Below are 992 nucleotides of genomic sequence, written 5' to 3'. Positions count from 1 at the left end.
GTTAGTCTGTACGGAATACTTAGGACTATCTCTTTATATTAATGATAATGCATTTGGTAATGGACTTTTCATCTTAACTGGTATACATTTTAGCCATGTTATTGTTGGAGCTATCCTTGTATTCTTCACTCAAAGTATCTATAGTTCTTTAGTTACTTACATGCCTACAAGCTCTATAATGCTAAGCAAATCTAAAGGTATGTTATGCAAGATCTTTACAGAACCATTCACTATTTTATATCTACACTTTGTAGAAACCATGTGGATATTAATCCACATTACATTCTATCTCTAAATCATATAACGGTCGTAAGGTACGCCGGGGATAACAGGTCAGATAATATTGGGAGTTCTAATCCTCGGATTGTATCAGCACCTCCATGTCGGCTCATTACTCCCTTGTTATTGAACAAGATTCAGTTAGGAACGCTAGTTCACCGTCAGATGTAATACGTGAGCTGGGTTAAGAACGTCTGGAGACAGTTTGTTCCCTATCTACCATATTATCTAATTGGTTTAATTTTCTTACAAACGGCTTTTGGTTTGATTGAATTATCGCACCCAGATAACTCCATACCAGTGAACCGGTTTGTAACTCCGCTTCATATCGTACCTGAATGGTACTTTTTAGCATATTATGCGGTGTTAAAAGTAATCCCATCCAAAACCGGTGGTTTGTTAGTATTTATGTTATCAACATGTCAATGAAATATCAACAACGATGAAACTTATTTGGTTAACATAACAACATAGAAGGTAAAGCTGGATTACGTTCAAACTTTACACTGGATACGTTTCAATGTTAACTTACTAAATACCATGGGAGCGAAGAGAATCTAATATGTAACTCCGTTCATGGAAATCAAAAGAGCTTTCACTGATTGTATTTATGAAACGTGATTAGTTCACCTAGCCAACACGATCCGGTTGTTTGGGAATAATATCCCTATTTAAGGGATTGATATGTGCTACAATAACACAGTCGGTACGAA

At 36.0% G+C, this 992-nt stretch overlaps 1 protein-coding gene across 1 annotated transcript; it reads left to right on the top strand.

Annotated features, from left to right (window-relative positions):
• Nucleotides 1-483: 483 nt before the first annotated feature.
• BESB_027070 (cytochrome b6 subfamily protein) lies at nucleotides 484-708 on the top strand (the record flags this gene model as incomplete). The annotated part of the gene is made up of 1 exon (XM_029361381.1): nucleotides 484-708. A coding segment is annotated over one exon (225 nt), but the record flags the coding sequence as incomplete, so codon positions are not given.
• Nucleotides 709-992: the final 284 nt, after the last annotated feature.

The sequence above is a fragment of the Besnoitia besnoiti genome (assembly GCF_002563875.1).
Source record: "Besnoitia besnoiti strain Bb-Ger1 chromosome Unknown contig00146, whole genome shotgun sequence".
NCBI lineage: Eukaryota > Apicomplexa > Conoidasida > Eucoccidiorida > Sarcocystidae > Besnoitia > Besnoitia besnoiti.
Note: the sequence above shows the minus strand (reverse complement) of the source record. Positions and strands in the feature narration are given on the sequence as shown.